This window comes from Balaenoptera ricei, chromosome 12, assembly GCF_028023285.1.
Source record: "Balaenoptera ricei isolate mBalRic1 chromosome 12, mBalRic1.hap2, whole genome shotgun sequence".
In the NCBI taxonomy this organism is placed as follows: domain Eukaryota; kingdom Metazoa; phylum Chordata; class Mammalia; order Artiodactyla; family Balaenopteridae; genus Balaenoptera; species Balaenoptera ricei.
Window position 1 is genome coordinate 51785051 of NC_082650.1, and position 21472 is coordinate 51806522.

At 38.6% G+C, this 21472-nt stretch overlaps 1 protein-coding gene across 6 annotated transcripts in view; it reads right to left on the minus strand.

Annotated features, from left to right (window-relative positions):
- AFG1L (AFG1 like ATPase) overlaps positions 1-21472 on the minus strand; it is a 239307-nt gene that overhangs the window by 12250 nt on the left and 205585 nt on the right. For 2 of the 6 annotated variants that reach the window (XM_059941467.1, XM_059941463.1), the window contains 3 exons: positions 11028-11168; positions 6964-7077; positions 4815-5032 (listed from right to left, as the gene is read on the minus strand). In XM_059941467.1, the coding sequence (XP_059797450.1) occupies positions 4904-5032; positions 6964-7077; positions 11028-11168 (384 nt within the window). In that variant the 3' untranslated portion in view covers positions 4815-4903. Of the gene's footprint in view, positions 1-4814; positions 5033-6634; positions 6835-6963; positions 7078-11027; positions 11169-21472 lie in introns of those variants that run through there. The other 4 variants (XR_009506196.1, XM_059941464.1, XM_059941465.1 and 1 more) reach the window with 3 other exon arrangements.

The following is a 21472-nucleotide window of genomic DNA, read 5'->3' on the forward strand; positions in this document are numbered from 1 at the left end:
GAAAATTGAAATCATACCAAGTATCTTTTCCGAACACAGTGTTATGAGATTAGATACCAATTATACGAAAAAAAAAGTGTAAAAAATACAAACACATGGAGGCTAAACAATATGCCACTAAATAACCAAGAGATCGCTGAGGAAATCAAAAAATACCTAGAAACAAATGACAATGAAAACACGACGACCCAACACCTATGGGATGCAGCAAAACCAGTTCTAAGAGGGAAGTTTATAGCAATACAAGCCTACCTCAAGAAACAGGAAACATCTCGAATAAACAACCTAACCTTGCACCTAAAGCAATTAGAGAAAGAAGAACAAAAAAACCCCAAAGCCAGCGGAAGGAAAGAAATTATAAAGATCAGGTCAGATATAAATGAAAAAGAAATGAAGGAAACAATAGCAAAAATCAATGAAACTAAAAGCTGGTTCTTTGAGAAGATAAACAAAATTGATAAACCATTAGCCAGACTCATCAAGAGAAAAAGGGAGAAGACTCAAATCAATAGAATTAGAAATGAAAAAGGAGAAGTAACCACTGACACTGCAGAAATACAAACGATCATGAGAGATTACTACAAGCAACTCTATGCCAATAAAATGGACAATCTGGAAGAAATGGACAGATTCTTAGAAATGCACAAACTGCCGAGACTGAACCAGGAAGAAATAGAAAATATGAACAGACCAATCACAAGCACTGAAATTGAAACTGTGATTAAAAACCTTCCAACAAACAAAAGCCCAGGACCAGATGGCTTCACAGGTGAATTCTATCAAACATTTAGAGAAGAGCTAACACCTATCCTTCTCAAACTCTTCTAAAATATTGCAGAGGGAGGAACACTCCCAAACTCATTCTACGAGGCCACCATCACCCTGATACCAAAACCAGACAAAGATGTCACAAAGAAAGAAAACTACAGGCCAATATCACTGATGAACATAGATGCAAAAATCCTCAACAAAATACTAGCAAACAGAATCCAACAGCACATTAAAAGGATCATACACCATGATCAAGTGGGGTTTATCCCAGGAATGCAAGGATTCTTCAATATACGCAAATCAATCAATGTGATACACCATATTAACAAATTGAAGGAGAAAAACCATATGATCATCTCAATAGATGCAGAGAAAGCTTTCGACAAAATTCAACACCCATTTATGATAAAAGCCCTGCAGAAAGTAGGCATAGAGGGAACTTTCCTCAACATAATAAAGGCCATATATGACAAACCCACAGCCAACATTGTCCTCAATGGTGAAAAACTGAAACCATTTCCACTAAGATCAGGGACAAGACAAGGTTGCCCACTCTCACCACTATTATTCAACATAGTTTTGGAAGTGTTAGCCACAGCAATCAGAGAAGACAAAGAAATAAAAGGAATCCAAATCGGAAAAGAAGAAGTAAAGCTGTCACTGTTTGCAGATGACATGATACTATACATAGAGAATCCTAAAGATGCTACCAGAAAACTCCTAGAGCTAATCAATGAATTTGGTAAAGTAGCAGGATACAAAATTAATGCACAGAAATCTCTTGCATTTCTATACACTAATGATGAAAAATCTGAAAGTGAAATTAAGAAAACACTCCCGTTTACCATTGCAACAAAAAGAATAAAATATCTAGGAATAAACCTACCTAAGGAGACAAAAGTCCTGTATGCAGAAAATTATAAGACACTGATGAAAGAAATTAAAGATGATACAAATAGATGGAGAGATATACCATGTTCCTGGCTTGGAAGAATCAACATTGTGAAAATGACTCTACTACCCAAAGCAATCTACAGATTCAATGCAATCCCTATCAAACTACCACTGGCATTTTTCATAGAACTAGAACAAAAAATTTCACAATTTGTATGGAAACACAAAAGACCCCGAATAGCCAAAGCAATCTTGAGAACGAAAAATGGAGCTGGGGGAATCAGGCTCCCTGACTTCAGACTATATTACAAAGCTACAGTAATCAAGACAGTTTGGTACTGGCACAAAAACAGAAATATAGATCAATGGAACAGGATAGAAAGCCCAGAGATAAACCCACACACATATGGTCACCTTATCTTTGATAAAGGAGGCAAGCATATACAGTGGAGAAAAGACAGCCTCTTCAATAAGTGGTGCTGGGAAAATTGGACAGATACATGTAAAAGTATGAAATTAGAACACTCCCTGACACCATGCACAAAAATAAACTCAAAATGGATTAAAGACCTAAGTGTAAGGCCAGACACTATCAAACTCTTAGAGGAAAACATAGGCAGAACACTCTATGACATACATCACAGCAAGATTCTTTTTGACCCAGCTCCCAGAGAAATGGAAATAAGAACACAAATAAACAAATGGGACCTAATGAAACTGAAAAGCTTTTGCACAGCAAAGGAAACCATAAACAAGACCAAAAGACAACCCTCAGAATGGGAGAAAATATTTTCAAATGAAGCAACTGACAAAGGATTAATCTCCAAGATTTACAAGCAGGTCATGCAGCTCAATAACAAAAAAACGAACAACCCAATCCAAAAATGGGCAGAAGACCTAAATAGACATTTCTCCAAAGAAGATATACAGATTGCCAACAGACACATGAAAGAATGCTCAACATCATTAATCATTAGAGAAATGCAAATCAAAACTACAATGAGATATCATCTCACACCGATCAGAATGGCCATCATCAAAAAATCTAGAAACAATAAATGCTGGAGAGGGTGTGGAGGAAAGGGAACACTCTTGCACTGTTGGTGGGAATGTAAATTGATACAGCCACTATGGAGATCAGTATGGAGGTTCCTTAAAAAACTACAAATAGAACTACCATATGACCCAGCAATCCCACTACTGGGCATATACCCTGAGAAAACCATAGTTCAAAAAGAGTCATGTACCAAAATGTCCATTGCAGCTCTATTTACAATAGCCAGGACATGGAAGCAACCTAAATGTCCATCGACAGATGAATGGATAAAGAAGATGTGGCACATATATACAATGGAATATTACTCAGCCATAAAAAGAAATGAAATGGAGGTATTTGTAATGAGGTGGATGGAGTTAGAGTCTGTCATACAGAGTGAAGTAAGTCAGAAAGAGAAAAACAAATACAGTATGCTAACACATATATATGGAATCTAAGGAAAAACAAAAAAAAGGCCATGAAGAACCTAGTGGCAAGACGGGAATAAAGACACAGACCTACTAGAGAATGGACTTGAGGATATGGGGAGGGGGTGGGGTGAGATGTGACAGGGTGAGAGAGTGTCATGGACATATATACACTACCAAATGTAAAACAGATAGCTAGTGGGAAGCAGCCGCATAGCACAGGGAGATCAGCTCGGTGCTTTGTGACCACCTAGAGGGGTGGGATGGGGAGGGTGGGAGGGAGGGAGATGCAAGAGGGAAGAGATATGGGAACATATTGTATGTGTATAACTGATTCACTTTGTTATAAAGCAGAAGCTAACACACCATTGTAAGGCCATTATACTTCAATAAAGATGTTTAAAAAAAAAAAAAAAAAACTACAATGAGGTATCACCTCACACTGGTCAGAATGGCCACCATCAAAAAATCTACAAACAATAAATGCTGGAGAAGGTGTGGAGAAAAAGGAACCCTCTTGCACTGTTGGTGGGAATGTAAATTGATACAGCCACTATGGAGAACAGTATGGAGGTTCCTTAAAAAACTAAAAATAGAACTACCCATACGACCCTGCAATCCCACTACTGGGCATATACCCTGAGAAAACCATAATTCAAAAAGAGTCATGTACCGAAATGATCACTGAAGCTCTATTTACAATAGCTAGAACATGGAAGCAACCTAAGTGTCCATCGACAGATGAATGGATAAAGGTGTGCCACATATATACAACGGAATATTACTCAGCCATAAAAAGGAATGAAATAGAGTTATTTGAAGTGAGGTGGATGGACCTAGAGGCTTTCATACAGAGCGACGTAAGTCAGAAAGAGAAAAACAAATACTGTATGCTAACACATAAAATATGGAATCTAAAAAAAAAAAGGTTCTGATGAACCTAGGGGCCGGACAGGAATAAAGATGCAGATGTAGAGAATGGACTTGAGAACACGGGGCGGGGGAAGGGTAAGCTGGGACCAAGTGAGAGAGTGGCATGGACATATATACACTACCAAACGTAAAATAGATAGCTAGTAGGAAGCAGCCGCATAGCACAGGGAGATCAGCTCGGTGCTTTGTGTCCCCCTAGAGGGGTGGGATGCAGAGGGTGGGAAGGAGATGCAAGAGGGAGGAGATATGGGGATATATGTACACGTATAGCTGGTTCACTTTGTTATACAGCAGAAACTAACACAACATTGTAAAGCAATTATACTCCAATAAAGATGTTTTAAAAAAAAAAGCCAGGGTCATATAAGGTACCATGGGGGAAAAAGAAAAGAAATAAGATCATAAAGCTTTCCTTGTTTTGAATTGAAATGTAGAGTTTTTTCTTCCCCTCTCATAAAGATGTGTTTCTATTGTGTGGCTACCATGTAGCCAAAGCTCAGAGATGTCCAGACACCCTGCATTTACCGTGTGTGTGTGTGTTCAAGGTTCATTCAGGTGGCTTAATATGAAACCAAAATGCCTAGTCCTACATTCAACTTCAGGAGTGCTGATTTTAATTTTGTGGTGCAGAAATAAGGCCAAATAAATAGGCAAAAAGTAGACCTAAAAATGGCTTTAACTTACTAATCCACTACATCTTTGACAGCAATTTTAGATAAAAATGGTCCAGAGGACAAAGTGCTTAATTAATGATGAGAAAATGATTCCTTCAAGTCCCATAATAAAGAGTTCTCCCTGTGGTAATGATTTGCCCAGAGTTTTATTCATGCAAAAGTGACGGCTACTTCTTGCTTCTGTCCCCTTCATTCCAGTATTGTTCAGTCTGCATTTCTGTGAGTCGGGAAATTGTGCGCTGAAATGCAAAGATTTCCTCTTCTCCAGTAAACATGGCGAGTCCTTCTGCTGAGTCCTGGTTACCAAAAAACAAAACAAAACAACAACCTAGCACCAATTAAAACCCCCACAACTAAAAATTTAAAGAACTAAGTACAGGCTTTAAAAAATACTTCTTGGGTTTATATTACAAAATATTCTATAAATTTTTTTCATATACAATTTCTTAAATTAGACTAGAGAATCAGCTAATTTAAACCAATAATCAATAAACAGAACAAATTACCAGGGAGAAAACATTCGATGAATAATTAAAGCTGAAACAACACCCCAAAATCCAAATAAGAAAATTTTTGCTCAGATGAAAGTTCTCTACAAAATCTAACGGAAGGACATTCCAGACAGAAAAGGAATTTTTTCTCAAAAAGTGCACAGCAGAAATAAGTAACAGAAAACCCCAGAAGTTCTGGTATGTCAGGACGAGGCTGAGACCCTCTTCTGAAGCTCCACAGACAGGGCCACATTCCTGAGGGGAGGCCTGAAGACGAACCTCTGAAGAGCCTTTTCCAAACTGGGTGACTGAGATGTCTCCTGTGGGCCTGGAGATCGTGCCTGGGAGCTTACTTCGGGAAGGCCAGAGCTGCTTTTGGTCTTGAACTGCTGGGACACTTGATCCTCCCATGTAGCAGCTGAGCTGGGGAGCCTCCTGTGAGGCCAGTAAACATCCTGGGACTGGTGATTCCAACACCAGCCTGTGGCCAGAAGTGAACGTTGTATTTTTGTCTCTTTCCTTAGGGGTTTGCTATTACACTCTTTCAGAGAAAAGTTCTGGACTCCTAAGTCCAAGTTACTGACCTACTGTAAAACTGCATCACCCTACGGTCACGTGCCCTGATTTCTTCATGATTATTAGCCCCAAGTGCTTAGCTTACTTTGCCCTGTATCTGAACCCTGATCAGAAGAAAAATTTTAAAGCCAATGATTTAAAGGACTTTAGGAACTGAGATCATGTAGCCCCTTAAGTGTATTCTTCCAAATTGTTGAAGACTTTATTTGGATGTATCACTCTTAGAGAAATGGGATCATAAGCAGCTATTTATTTTTACATGTAGATTTAAATAATCATATTTTGAAAGTTTACTTTTTAAAGAATTATTGGCCTCATTTTCCCAGATTCCTGAGAATGTGTAATTTCTACTCAGGTCAGTAAGGAACTGTCTCCTCATTCCAAATAGCCTTTCAACACTGGGGTTGAAAGAATGGGGCTGGCCTCATTCTGGGGGTGAATGTTCATAGTTTTAAATTTTTGACTAATACTTCAATTGCCTACAGTTGAGAAATATACCCTGTAACATTCGTGCAGAAGAAGGAAATGCAAAGTCACTTCTGCTTGGCTTGGGGTGAAGCACCAGACTCCAAGCTCCAGGAGAACTAGGCCAGCATAGGCTGGTTACCAACAGTGTGTCCCCAGAGCCTGGCACCCACAGGTGTTCCACAGATGTCTACAGAATGGGGGTTAGGAGATGAAGCATGGATTTCTTTTAAAGCAAGGGCCTTGCCAGGCACTTCATAGTCCTGGAATAGCCAGTTCACATGGTTGGATACTGTATCATGCACTCTACAAATCCAGCAGACATGAAGAAGGATATCCAGAAAAGGCAGCATGGTGTAGCAGAATGCCGAATGAGCCCAGAACCAAAGACGGTGCCTGGATCCAGCTCTGGCCTGCCATTAGTCAGGGGTGTAACCGCAGGCCCATTAATCCACTTCCCTGGACTTTGTTTTTATCATATGCAAAAATGATCACGAAGATTCCTTCCACTCTAAGGCTGTAATTCTCTACATTTAGTGATGCTGAGGATACGTTTGCTATACTGGCTTTAGAAGAGAGCAGCAAATCAGTGGTTAAATACATACTGCATTCCTTCTTCAAAATGTAGCCATGCATCAAACCAAAAACAATTAAGCTGTTTTATAATAAAAAGAGATTATGTTAATATCGCCTACCTGGCTCAGCCCCAAATCATCCATCAGTATTCTGCTTTGCTCCAACTCACTGTCATGATGTTCATACAAAAATAAGCTTGATATGGGAGTTGATGCAGAGCAAATTATGCGCACCTGAAACAGAGGAAAATGAGTAAATGGTGTTACTCCTTACCTTTCACAAGTTGAAGGTAAAAACAAATTTCTCATAAAATAAAAATCTGTTTGTCATAACAGGGAGCTTGGATTTTTGCTTTTAAAATGTTCATATTTGTTCTAACAGTTTGAGTCTCTTTAAAGTGATATATATTTTTAAATGGTTCTAAATATATGCAGCAAAACTGGTACTTGGTGAAAATACACTTTTATGAGTTTATAGAATGCATATTTACAAAAGAACAATGCTTTGAACTCCTCTTTCAATCTAAGTAACAGTCTTAACTTTATTTCTACTTCTACACATTTTCTCCGAGTCCTATCTTTATTTTGGAAAAAAAAATATTTTAAAGCTTCAATCTATGACATTTTTTTTCCTATTTCATTAATCTGTTTTTCTAATTAGAGATTTTAGCTGATTATCCTGAAGTTATCCTAAATTATCCTAAAGCTACTAAAAATTTCATTAATCTCCATGCTTAAACGTCCATAAAAGAAGCATAAGCAAAATGTGGTTGTCAAAGTTTCAAAACTGGCAGGACCCATTTACACTGTATCTTCTTCATGAATAAAAATCTTGCATAAATAAGTGAATATAGCATTTCTTTTTTAAAAAATAATTATATGGAAATCTCTCTTTTTTAAAATTTATTTTTGGCTGTGTTGGGTCTTCGTTGCTGCACGCGGGCTTTCCCTAGTTGCGGCGAGTGGGGGCTACTCTTCGTTGCGGTGCACAGGCTTCTCATTGCGGTGGCTTCTCGTTATGGAACACGGGCTTAGTTGCTCTGCGGCATGTGGGATCTTCCCAGACCAGGGCTCGAACCCGTGTCCCCTGCATTGGCAGGCAGATTCCTAACCACTGCACCACCAGGGAAGCCCCAGCATTTCTTTAAGGTGGATTTCAATATTTGGAAAACTTTTTTCCTATTTCTGGAATATCTCTGAAATGTAAATAGACAAACCACATAACCCATATTCAGATAGCCTAGGATCACAGATGTTTCCAAATGTATTTTTGAAACAAAATACTTTTAAAAAAAGCCTTTTGACCACGTCCATATTTTTTCTTATAGTTTGAGTCTCTTTAAAGTGATATTTTTAAACTGCATAGTACTTTACAAATATTTCCACACAGCTTATACCACCCTCTGAAGTAGGGAACAAAGGTTTTATTGGGCAACCTGGGGCCTGGAGAGGTCTCAACTTGTGATAACAGCCCAGATCTTCCAGTTCTAAGTTCAGTGGTTTTTCCATTACAACTGAGGTTGACATTTTTACCTGACTGTTTGGAGCCCATCTCTGTGTGCATCAAAGATGCTCCCCAGATGCACCGTTACCACTTTGCTGCATAGGTGACTGCTAAGTTCAGTGCATTGCTACTCTACTTATACCCTGAGTTTCCAGAACCTACATTTATTTCAGCATCCTGCCAGACATCCTTCAAAAAGACTAAGCTTGACATTAATATTTCTTGATTACATAGTGTTTGAGTGTACATATGTGATCATATATCAGAAGCAGCTTTTTTATCTTTATAAATTTTATTTCTACTAGTTTATATACAAAACATACTCTTCTTGATGTTTAAGGAGACCTGAATTTGTTTTCAGGATTCACAGCCATCTTTTTAAAATCATTATTTAAGTAAATATGCTGATATTTTAAAATAATGTATTGATGTTTGGGACTAGTCTTTCTATATCCAAATGGCCTTTTACCTCCTCTTATAAATTATTTAAATCACAAATGATACTTTTTTCATTACTTAGATGGGAATGCCCTTATTTCACAGATACATCTAGAATACATTCTAGAACAATGTCTGTTTAATGCTCCCAATTTCTGAAATAAGATAATTTCGACTATGCTTTAAAAAAGAGTATAAACTCCAAATGCATGATTTAGTTAAAGCAAATGTTAGGAGAGTAGTTCTGATATTTCATCATATTGCCAGATAAATCTTTTTTTCTAACGAAGAAGTGAAACAGTGGGGGGAGGTAGGATCAGGGGGTGGGACTAAGGGGTGGGGACCATAAGCTTTCTTTAAGGTATTCCTAGCCGAAAGATAAAAAAAAAAAAAAGAGTTTATCAATCCTCCAGTCTAAGAACCACCTACCAATGCCCCTCTCCCACTTTCTTCTTGAAGCACTGCCCTCTAAAAACAGAGTGCCACCTCCAGGCGATTTATTATGGACCCCACACGATTATTTCAGAGCAGAGTCTCTGGATGAGTGACCCAGAAGGAGACAAGTGACAGGACTTGAACCCTAAGCTCTGGTGTTCTCAGCTTCCTGCCTCTGCTGACTCCCTGCTCGCACACCCCCTGGAAGCATGCAGCAGATTTTGATTGTGCTCACTAAAGCAGGCTGCCCTCGGCGTTGCACCAGAGCCACGCTGGCTGCCCTTCATGCTCAGGCCCATCACAGGGCCTTTGCTGCAAACTCGCCACCCTGGTGAGGGCTCTTCACCCTGCACTTTGAGCTTGGCCATCACACCTCAGCGTCTGTGAGCAGCACCTGAGGAGCTGGTGAACGAGCAGGCTCCAGGCCCCATGCTTGGTCCTCATTTGCTGGTGGGGGTGGGATGGGCTCGGAATCCGGATCTTAAGTAGCTCAGGTGATTCTGGTGCAGCTGATCCTCAGCAGGACTTTCCATGCCCACCCCCACGTCCCACACAAAGATCAGTTTACTCTCCCCCTGTACTCTCACAGCACCAACTCCCCTCTCTTTCCAAGAGAACATCCCAGTAAGGACTTTACACTCAGCTCTGTGCACATTTCATTAGTGTTTCTTCAGCACTAGACTATCAGCTCCATGAAGGCAGGCACCATGTCTGCCTTTGCTTGTCACTGAATTAGCACTGTGCTTGGCATGATAAAGGTTGTTGAATGAATGAATAAAGGAAACATTAAAAATCTCACCTCTCCCTCCCAGCAGATTCTGGTACTTTCTCCTCCCCTCAAAGTCCCTTCAATTTTAGAATCACTGCTCTATCTCTTTCTGTGCAAGGAATAAGGAGGAAAAACTGTATCTAACAGTGAAACAATATTTTACTCTAAATTGAAGTGGTACTTATACTTTACTGTAAATATATATTTATAGGTATATACTATTAATCGTGGCTCACCTTCATTGAAAGCTTACTGTACGCCACACGATGTTCTAAGTACTTTACATGCTCACGTACCTCACAACAATCTTATGAGGTAAATACCATTATTGCCTTCTTTTGCTAAAGAAGGCAATTCAAGTTCAAGAGGTTAAGCTGGTCTTCAAGGTATTCAGCCTGGTCCCAGGGCCTGCTCCTTAACCACTAGGCAAACTGCCTCTGATGAAGGGACAAAGGCTCTGCAATTCATGCTAAAACACCTGGATTTTTTTTTTTTTTTTTTTTTTTTTAGAGAGATGACAGTTACTGGGATTTCTGGGTCAGAGGGAAAGAAAACTCTAATACTGAGGAGGGCACTTTAGTCATTCATTCATTCATTTTGTTCATTCATTATTTTATCAGTCCAATAATTTATTCATGCAACAAGTATTTACTGAGCACTCAATCTAGGTAAGGCATTGTGTTGTGCATCCTCATAGACAGAGCACATGATATGTCTGGTTGAATGAAGGATTTGGTAATATAGCAGACTGTCTTATGATGGGATTTTTAATATAGTACTATTACTATTACTGCTACTCCCAATAGTACTTATACAGCATTCAGCTTGTGCCAAGTGTTGTTTTAAATGGTTTACCTGGATTAGTTTATTTTGTCCTCACAACAGTTCTCTGAAGTAAATACTATTATTATGTCCAATTTGCAGATGAAGAAACAGGTACAGAGAAGTGAAGTAAGTGGTAGAACAGGATTCCAGCCCAGATAATCTCACTCCACAGTCCAAGATGATTAGTTCTGAGAAAATGTACCACATCCTTACCTTGAAATCATAAAAGTTATCAATGAGAGTTATGAATCTCCGAGCTTGGGTCCTCTTTGCCAGGGTAAATTGTGGAATGTTTCGTAAAAATACTGTATCAAAATTCTTTGACAGTTCCAAATAGTCACTGGCTCCAAGTGGCTATAATTAAAATGAAATAAAGAATAGAAAATGGAAATAAGCCAATTCTGGTTGAAAACATCTCTTTTTCTTGTCATGGTGTGATCTAGGTGGTAGCTTTGGGGTAACTTGACCAAACGGGGCAGTGTTTCCAGAGTAGGCTGAGGACAGAGTTCACTATACTGTAACAGTGCTGTAAACAAGTAAGAGAGAAGGCAAGACCTTGGTGGGAAGTGAAAGAATAACTCTGGCCGCCTCCGCTGGTATCTTGTAGGCCCCCATCCTAAATCCGGTCTTTACTCTTTTTATTTATACATGACTTTAAACACACCCTAACAAATCCTTCCTACGACTTAACTGCAAACTGTCACTACTGGTAAATAGAGCTGTCTTATCATGGCAGCTGAATATTATGTCACCATTTTGAAATAAAGACTATGCTCCAGCATGAAAGGCATCAGAGAATATTTTTCGTTTAATCTGAGGTACAATTACTCAAGTACAATGTAGTAAACACTGCTAACCTCTGTAAGGAATACCAGAGGGTTTTCATGAGCAGAAGTAGACCAAGACCTCAAGCATAACGTGGAGCAGCTGCTACCTCTACACACGAGGAGGATGCAGCACTCAGGGTCCACAAAACCATTCACAAAGGTGCCACCTACAGATGTAAAGTGCTTGCTCCTGAAACAGGAAGTTAACTCACGACAGTTATGAAAACGACTTGCGAACACTCTTTGGGGTTAGGAACACTCCCAGGAGAGTCACTTCTCATTTTAAGTTGTGTGTGGATGACTGTGCCCTGTGGGCAGGAACCATGAGCAGGGCCAGGAGAGTGTTTCTGGCCCTGCGAGAATGTGGAGGAGACTAGCAGGTCAGGAGCTGCTCTCAGGTCCCTCTGGAAGCTCTTGGATCCCAACAACTGATCCCTGGGACACAGATGGCTAAGCCTCCTCAATTTCTGGCAGAATTCATTAATACTCCTCCCTGTTCAAAAATGTCTCCCTCACTGGGGTGGTAATCTGCATTAAAACTCCTGCTTTCAGAAATGTAGACAGGGCTATGTTCCTGGGAGAATGAGGGAATTGCAAGGAAGGGGAGAGTCACTCTCACCTTAGAGTCCATCCATTTAAGGCCACCACTATACTAATGACCAGCTAAAATCAGTTATATTCAGAAAACTTCTAGTGGAGGTGTGGGGAGGTAAGAGTAAATCAGAGAGTGAAGCTCGGGGGAGGTGGTTCCCTCAAGAAGAGCAGTTCTAAGAAGGATGCAGTAACTACGAGCCTAGGGCGAAGGGGCACAACACCAGAGAGAGAGCACAAAGAATGACATGATGCCTTTGAAATCTGCTTAGAGAGGCCCCTTCCCCCCCTCTCCTCTCACCAACCAAATAACAAATGGGGCCAGAAAAGAGATGACCTTGCCTTTTCCATTTCCCTTCCCTGGCTGGATAGCCTCTACCTCCAGACCCAGTGCCTGACCTTAGCTGAGACTCCCTGCTCACCTCAGCCATAGGGGCTCGAATGTGCGTGTGGTTTATTTTGGTCTAACCTTGACTCTGTTATGAGGAAACACTGCTGTCAAGCTTGATGTGGACCAGGAGGGTGTGTTAACAGAGCAGCTCGGAACAAGGGCTCTAGACAGCCTGGGTTTGAATCCTCAGTCTGTAACTTATTAATGGTGTGTCTTTGGCAAGTAACCTAATCTTTCTGTTCCTTAGTTTTCCCATCTGTAAAATGAGAATTGTTTCCTATCTCACAGCGTTGTGAGGATTAAACAAAATAATACATGCAAAGCATTTTACACAGTGCCTGGAACACACATTACCACTCAACCCACTTTAGCTGCTTTTTATTTTTATTATTTTCAGCTCAAATGATTAGGCTCAGTACAAATGAGTTGAAGGTGTGAAGAAGTGTCATTCTCAATAGGACCAGTTAGCGTTGCTCTACCCCCCGACTACATGCTAAACCCTAAATCAGCCTTTGTGCATTTGCCTGTCCTCAGAGTCACAGCAGGGACCAGATGAGACTGTGGAATCCCATGTAATGAAAACAATTCCCGAAAGGGGGAGGGGGAAGGTAATATACAGTGTCTTCCTGTAAAAAGGAGAACTCATACAATAAGACACTCATGCTCTGAGGGTGACACACACTACTTTTCTGAGATCAGTTAGAATTTAGAGTCTCATCTTTTGTAAATCAGAAATTATATGTAAAAAAAAATGTAAAACCTCATCTTAGGTATGTAGTTATGTATAATTAAGCTCACTCTTTATGCATGGATATGATTTCTATCAGTATAACTACATGCCCAAGGAAAATCATTATCAGAAGTGCACTGAAGTGCCTAGGGCAGCTGAAAATCAGAATTCTGCCCACTCAGCTATTTTTACAAATTATATACCTTTGTCAGTAGGCTCTGCATTTGCCATTATACTGGCAAATATCCCTTTCCTTCATATCCCTCAGACAATTATGTGCTCATTCATGTAAAGAAAACTAAGCTTAATATAGTTATCTATCTCCTTTAAGAACAATAGTCATTGGGGGAAGTTGTTTAATGGGTGCAGAATTTCAGTTTGGGATGATGAGAAAGTTCTAGGGATGGAGAGTTGTGATGGTTGCACAGCATGTGAGTATAATTAATGCCACTGAAATGTACACTTTAAAAATGATTAAAGTGGTAAGTTTTATGTCATATATTATTTTACCACAATAAAAAAATAGTCATTAAATAAAGGAGAGCTTATTAATTGCCAAAGAAATCCCAATTTAGGCTATGAAGAGAGTAATATCACCTTTTTCTTTAAAAATATGAAAAATAATGAAATGTATTAATCAAAGAAGGAAGTCTTTTCCCCAAAGAAATCAGCTCCAAAAAGATTAATTTAAAACATAAAGTTTGTGGTGCAGTGGTTAAGAATCTGCCTGCCAATGCAGGGGACATGGGTTCGAGCCCTGGTCTGGGAAGATCCCACATGCCACGGAGCAACTAGGCCCGTGAGCCACAACTACTGAGCCTGTGCGTCTGGAGCCTGTGCTCCGCAATGGGAGAGGCCGCGACAGTGAGAGGCCCGCGCACCGCAATGAAGAGTGGCCCCCGCTTGCCGGAACTGGAGAAAGCCTTCGCACAGAAACGAAGACCCAACACACCCAAAAATAAATAAATAAATAAATTTAAAACATAAAGTTTTAAAAAATATTTATTTAAAGAGTCTGTTTTCTTATCCTGGCTTCGATGTTAAAGTGTCTAAGAAGTGACACTCAACAAACTTCCCCAGGATCGAATCTGGGGAGAGATGGGGGTTTCTTATTAGTTAGAAACACTATTTTTCATTAATTAAATAAGTTAAATAGTTGTGAGAGAAAATACCATAAGGACTTTGGAATTATGGTCTGTCACGTCTAGTATGTGACCTTGAGCAAGTCTTTCTGAACTTCCATTTCCTCATCTGTAAAAGAGGCATCATAACCTGTCTCATAGGTTTGTCCCAAGGATTTGATGCATTGATTGCATGTAAAATCTTACAACAGTGGTGGTTACACAGTAAGTGATCAATAAATGTTAGTTCTTAACTTACAGAGTTCATGTGAGAAGTAAGTAAAATGATTTATGCATAGTATGCTGTTTGGCATACAACACTTAATAAAAAGTAGCTATTCTTTTATTAACTATTAAATAACCTTCTCCTCAGCTCACAAAGCCAGGCAAGTGAACAGTTCAACAGTTCAACAGTCCAGTCTGACTCTGCCTTTGCACTCAGGAGGTAAGAGCCACTCCCTCTGGTCCTTCCTGTCTGTGGTCCACCAAAATATCTGCCCTCCTGGAACCTCAGCCCTCCATGAAGTCATATGTAGAGGACAAAAATAGCATATGTCTCAGGCCCTCTCCTTCCCACATGTCTTGTGGTAATAACACGAGCACCTGTGTGTGGTAAAGCCCCAGGCCCACATAATGAACAGCCCCTAACCCAGTACATGTCACATAGGAAGTGCTTAATATTTATTGAACGCATTAGTGAGTGTATGAATAAAACACAACATAGCCTGGGGAGCAGGCCTACTCCTTCTTTTATACACATTTGTCACCAAAGTAATTGAAACACCTACCAAAAAATCCCACTTTTTCTTAGTTGGCCCAAATTCCTCACTCCCCAGGTAAGCCTTTGTTGTATATCCTAGAAAACACATGTAGGAACATTCTAGAAAAGATATAGACCATAATGTTAACAATGGTTATCTTTGGATAGTGGAATGAAAGATTAATTTTGTTTCTTTGTTATACTTTTTGGACTTTTTATCCCCAGTGAACTTGTGTTACTTTTGAATAGCAAAAACAATAATGCTTTTTTTGGAGATCATTTTTATAGCGGGCATCTTATCATTTATGCCTCACCTGTGTGAGATCATAGTATCGGTTTTGTCATGGACATTTCTCTTTTTATCCCTAAGCTTTCTTAATCTATAGAAGTAGGATTTTTTTCAGGGACATTTAAAAAAATAAATCATAAGCTGAATGCGTGTGTTCTCCTTTAAAGTTTGGAAAAGGAAAACGGATTTGATATTTGGGATGAAATCTGACTTTGGTTGTATAGTTACATTCAGCTAATGATTCTTCACACCAGGGAGACAAAAGGGAGGGAGGGGATGGGATGAATGGCAGCATTCCCAAATAGTTCATGTTAAGCCCTCATGGCCGAGCACCAGAGTCCCCAGATCAAAGGCCTAGTAATGTCAAAATGCAAGTCTTTGCCTTTAACCCTTGTTGTTTTGTGTGTATCAGTAAAGAGTTCACCCTGTATATTACAAAGAGGAGAGACACATATGGACCTCAGAAATGGTCCTGAGATTAGACAGTGGATGATGTTAATTGTGCATCTTTTCTTTAAAGCAATGAATTGGAATCTAGATCTCATCTTTGCAGACCAACTTTCTATAATCAAAAATAACTTGCATATATTTATTGCTACCCTTCGAAGAAAATGAGTGGTGAAAAATAATTTAAAATAAAGATCGACATTTCTATGCTTACCACAATTAAACCTGATGCTTACCACAATTAAAATAACTAAAATTCACTGCAAAATTTGTTTTCTCCAGGAAATTATGCTATATACTCAATGAGATCTGTACATGAATTGGAAATAAAAAATTGCTTATATAAAATTAAAAATCAATAGTATACAATATTTACAGCTTGTTAGGTACATGTTAGCCCAGCTTGTTAGCCCAGGTTGATATGCTCCCATTGATATCGTGTCTTAATCTGAGCAATTTTTCTCCACGTGAGCTTGATGACCAGTGCATTGTGTTTCTTTTTTCCATAACTGTCAGACAATATCTAGTCCATCTGCACGTGTTTATTACCTCTGCTCTGTTTTCTCTCTCTCTCTCTTCCCCTTCTGCTACTCTAAATGAACCTAAGTTAAACTTCATCATCTCCATTTCTTTTATCCTTTCTTTTGTATTTTTTTTTTCACTTCTTCATGATTCATTTTGGATAATTTCCTCTGACCTATATTCTACTCCACGATGCTTCTCCCTAGCTGTGTTTTATCTGCTCTTAAACTCATCCATTGAGTTCTTAACTTTGGTTATACACTTTACAGTTCTGGAAATTCTACTGGTTCTTTTTCAAGGTTGATATCTCTCTTTTTATATTTTCTAGATTCCTACACTTAAATTTCCAAGCCTATCTTTCTTTTTAAATCTCTTTGAATATGTAAGCTTAGTTGTTTAAAATATGAACTCATAATTCCAATATTTGGTGTTTTAATTTTATTGTCTTGTCTCCTCATATGTTTGGTTAACTTTGTGTACTGTATTTTTTCTTTGGAAAAAAAACACTTGTAGAACAAATTTCAAGTTCAAGGCTTGAAAGTATTCTGAGCTACTTGGCTCACACAAAGTTTGACTGAAGTCCACAGAGAGCTGGTTTACTTTGGGCTCACTCTTATTCCTAGAGTGCAGTCCTTTAGGGCTCCAACCAAAGTGGAGAGCAGTTTACTAGGTCCCCACCTTTGGTTGGCCCTAGTCTCTGCCTTTTGTCTCACTACCCAACTAGGCTGCCAAAAGCAAGTTCAGTTCAGCTCAACTTGTTTTTTAAAAGAAGACTGCTAGTGCTCACCAATGTCTATGTTTTCTTCATTTTCCTGGGCACACAGATAGATTACATTTAGGTGTGGCCATGTGATCAAATTCAGGCCAGTGGAATGCAACAGAAGGTGATATGCATCACTTCTAGGTACGGCCCATAAATACCTCCCACACAGACTCCTCACTTCCTTTACTCATCTCCTGGTTGAACAGAGAGGACTCTGAGGACTTAAAGGAGGGTGGAGGCACAAGAGGGATGAAGCCTGGATCCATGAGGGACCACAGGGAGCAGTTTCCTGGCCAACCTGCACTGGATGGTGATATGAGCAAAAAATACATGTTTATTTGTTAAGCCTCTGAGATTTGGGCGTTGTCTGTTTCCACAGTTAGCCTATCCTAATACTTAATTCACTCAACTTCTTTCATTGTCCTAACTACAAGGTTGGTGCAAATTACTGACAAAGAGTCCACAATTATTGGAAGTGGATGGCTTCCTAACACTTCCTGTATGAACAAGGATTCTTATTCACATAAGTTGGTAACTATCAAAAATTTCTCTTCAAATTTTCTTCAGATTATCATTAAAATTTTTTAAATCAGGAACTGCATTTAGCCATTTCCAACATCAAATGTGATTCTTAAAAAGCTATATTCATAGAGATAACTTTTCTCATTACAAATTTGAAAAGATTTTATTTGACAGTTTTGTTCAAATTCAGTGTTTGACATATTTAAAACATCTTTGTAAATTTATTTTTCTTCTCATGATTACATAATATATAGAAATATAATAAGTGTTTTCACCAAACCACATATAGATGCTGCCAAATCATATTATATAGCCCAGTGTGCCATGGTATCACCAATGGTATCATTTTTGATGTGTGACATCTTGATCACTATGACCAATAAGCTGATACTAATGTTTCCACAGGACCACTCACCCCCTCTCTTTCACTAGCATTCAGTATTTAAAGGTGTCTGGGGCATTCAAATGCATTAACTAAAAAATTCTCTGTAAGATTATGATAATTTAAAATTCATTTAAAATATTTTTGGAGAAATGAAGAATGTCTATATGGGGTAGTCTGATTACAATTATGGCTCCAATTATTCTTGCCTCCTTGTCCACACCCTTTGGATTGTGACTTTCCAGCTGTAGCATGAAGACATGGAGTCTATCTGCACAACTCTTCAATCTGGGCTGGACTTGTAATTTATCACAGCCAATAGAATGAGGCAAAAGTGACAAATTTCCAGTTGTGAGCTTAGGTCTCAAGAGGCTTTGCATGCTTCTGCTCACTCTGTTGCAGCACCGAGGCTGGCCTGCTAGAAGAGGAAGGGACAGAAGGAGAGCCAATTGTCTAAGCTGAGAAAGTATCTCAGGCCAGCCTACAGCCAGCCAGCCCCCCAAACAGATGAGAGAGCCCAACCAAGATCAGCAAGGCTGAGTGCTGATGCATAAGTGAGCCCAAAATAGATCAAAACAATTTCCCAGCTGACTTCCCAACTTCCTAGCCGACTAGAGAGCAATAATAAATGCTTATTTTTTTTTAAGCCACTGAATTTGGGGTGATTTGCTGAAATACTATACTTGCTACAGAGAGATTTACTAAGAAAAGCCCATGTTTTAGAAGTCATTAGCAAGTTCAGCACATGTAGAAAAAATATGACCTAGCTTTTATAGCAAAAGATTGATTTTACACTAAAAATAGAACTACCATATGACCCAGCAATCCCACTACTGGGCATATACCCTGAGAAAACCATAATTCAAAAAGAGTCATGTACCACAATGTTCATTGCAGCACTACTTACAATAGCCAGGACATGGAAGCAACCTAAGTGTCCATCGAATGGATAAAGCAGATGTGGCACATATATACAATGGAATATTACTCAGCCATAAAAAGAAACAAAATTGAGTTATTTGTAGTGAGGTGGATGGACCTAGAGTCTGTCATACAGAGTGAAGTCAGAAAGAGAAAAACAAATACCATATGCTAACACATATATATGGAATCTAAAAAAAAATAAAAAATGGTTCTGACGAACCTAGGGGCAGGACAGGAATAAAGATGCAGACGTAGAGAATGGACTTGAGGACATGAGGAGGGAGAAGGGTAAGCTGGGACGAAGTGAGAGAGTAGCATTGACATATATACACTACCAAATGTAAATTAGATAGTGGGAAGCAGCCGCATAGCACAAGGAGATCAGCTTGGTGCTTTGTGACCACCTAGAGGGGTGGGATAGGGAGGGTGGGAGGGAGACGCAAGAGGGAGGGGATATGGGGATATATGTAAACATATAGCTGATTCACTTTGTTATACAGCAAAAACGAACACAACATTGTAAAGCAATTATACTCCAATAAAGATGTTAAAAAAAAGATTGGTTTTACATAATTAATAAATACATGTAAGCACATATAGTGTCATTTATTTTATGTTCATTTATTTTTGTAATCAATTTTGGAATTTTTATGGTGCAGTATAAAACTTATTTCCAAAAATAAAACATGATTTACTGTATACAAGAACTAGAAGAAAAAAAGCCAGAAAATTATGTGGCATCCTTATTTAGAGTACAAGGTGACATGGACCCAATTGAATGAAAACAGAAAGCCATAGAGAGAAAGCAAGTTGACATGAAAAAGGAATTGGGGGAGACAAGGACTGACTGCAATAAAATTAGAATTGTAAGAGCATTCCAATAGAAAAAGAATGAATTTGAACAGACAATTCATGGAACAAAAATTATAAAAATTATAAGGGGCTAATAAGCAAACAAAAAAAATAGTCAAGTTCAGTAGTAACCAAAGTAAGACAAAATAAGAATGATGTATCATTTTTCATATTGCAATTCTGTAAAGAAAAATAAATTACACTACTCAATGCTGGAAAGCATATAATGAGACATCCATTGCTGCTGGATGAGTAAATCAGTTCAGGTGTTCCAGAAAAAAAATTGTTGGGTTGTATTAAGAGCCCTAAAAGAAGTCATAAACTTGACCCAGTCATTCTGCTTCTAGAAATCAATCTATAGGAAATAATCAGAAATTCAACCAAAGGCTATACACAAGGATTATTTATGACTATGAGAACCCAAAAGCAACTTTAAAGTATAACAAACAGAGGAATGGCTCAATAGGGCACATTAATATAATGCAATAATATGTTGCCAACAAATAATGGTGTTTATGAAAAATATTTTATGATATGGAAACATGCTTATGGTAAAAAGTTAAGTGAAAAAAGGATAATGAAAAATTATAATTGTATTCAAAACATATATGTAGGACAAAGGCTAAGTAAATAAGTAAAAAATACTAACAGTTGCTATCTCTATGTGGTCTGAGTGATAGACTTAGAGGTACTTTTATGATCTACTTTAAGATTTTTCTGATGACTCTTACAAAATATGGTTTGAACTGTGTGGGTCCACTTACATGCAGAATTTTTTTGGTAGTAAATACTGCAGTGCTACATGATCCATGGTTGGTTGAATCCAAGGGTGCGGAACCTCGGAGGTAGAGGAACAGAGTATACAGAGGGCCAACTATAAATTATACATGGATCTTCAACTGCGTGGAGGGCCAGCACCCCTAATCCTGCATAGTTCAAGGATCAACTGCACTATTTATTCACCTCAGTGTCCCTAGCACCTTGCACAGACCAGGGAACAGAGTCTTGCATAATACAAGATTGGTGAATAAATGAATACAGTCACCAATTCTTCTTCAAAATCAATTATATTTACTGAATGTTTAATAAATACAAGGTATTGTACTAAATCCTACAAGGACTTTGCAAAACACAGAGAAGACACATTTTTCCACTTTTTTGACTTCACTAACATACCACTAAATTGCATGCACATGATACCTATGGCAGCTGCAAATATTTATAGTTACGTTTTGCATTAGTTGATCTGCCTATGTAAGTAAACCATAGCATAAGACACTGTTTGAAATCATAATTAGTATTATAAATTCATGCATTGTGTCCTATGAATAACTAAAGCATATGATTATTTTTGAGTACTAAATGGCTCCCCAGTTAGTAGCATCCTTAAGTATATTATTTTAGCTCAAAATTCAAGTAGCATTACCAAATGCAGATTCTTCTTATGATAGATAAGGATGACAGTCTCCATCTTTCTACCTGAACAATTAAAAAGTTTGTCTTTTATGTGGCTGGTTATCTGGATAATATTCTAAAC